The sequence below is a fragment of the Corapipo altera genome, unplaced genomic scaffold (genome assembly GCF_003945725.1).
Source record: "Corapipo altera isolate COAL_440 unplaced genomic scaffold, ASM394572v1 55895, whole genome shotgun sequence".
In the NCBI taxonomy this organism is placed as follows: Eukaryota; Metazoa; Chordata; class Aves; order Passeriformes; family Pipridae; genus Corapipo; species Corapipo altera.
The window spans coordinates 788-1,459 of NW_020891141.1; the positions used below are offsets into that span (position 1 = coordinate 788).

The following is a 672-nucleotide window of genomic DNA, read 5'->3' on the forward strand; positions in this document are numbered from 1 at the left end:
CTGGACACAAGGGTGGCCTGAGAGGGGACATGGGGACACTGGGATGACACCAGTGGGGTCCCCAGGCCGGGGTGTCACACAGGGGTGGCCTGAGGGGACATGGGGACATGGGGACAAGACCAGTGGGGTCTGTGTCCCCTTGGTGACCCCGGGGTGCTGAGTGGGGTCCTGGAAGGTCACAGGGACACTGTGTGGGGTCTGTGTCCCCCCTTGGTGACTGTCCCCATGTCCCCAGACCCCGGGGTGCTCTGTGGGGTCCTGGAAGGTCACAGGGACCTCGTGTGGGGTCTGTGTCCCCTTGGTGACCCCAGGGTGCTCTGTGGGGTCCTGGAAGGTCACGGGGACATTGTGTGGGGTCTGTGTCCCCCCTTGGTGACCCCAGGGTGCTCTGTGGGGTCCTGGAAGGTCACGGGGACGCCATGTGGGGTCTGTGTCCCCCCTTGGTGACTGTCCCCATGTCCCCAGACCCCGGGGTGCTCTGTGGGGTCCTGGAAGGTCACAGGGACATTGTGTGGGGTCTGTGTCCCCTTGGTGACTGTCCCCATATCCCCAGACCCCGGGGTGCTCTGTGGGGTCCTGGAAGGTCACAGGGACATTCTGTGGGGTCTGTGTCCCCCCTTGGTGGCCCCGGGGTGCTCTGTGGGGTCCTGGAAGGTCACAGGGACATTGTGT

At 65.2% G+C, this 672-nt stretch overlaps 1 protein-coding gene across 1 annotated transcript in view; it reads left to right on the forward strand.

Moving 5' to 3' along the window:
• The window catches only part of LOC113942518 (striatin-4-like), a gene marked incomplete at its 3' end in the record, with an annotated part of 815 nt that extends 247 nt beyond the window's left edge, over positions 1-568 (forward strand). Inside the window, exons 2-3 of the mRNA XM_027633631.1 lie at positions 236-265; positions 406-568. Coding sequence (XP_027489432.1) covers positions 236-265; positions 406-568 — 193 coding nt within the window. The remainder of the gene's footprint in view (positions 1-235; positions 266-405) is intronic.
• Positions 569-672: the final 104 nt, after the last annotated feature.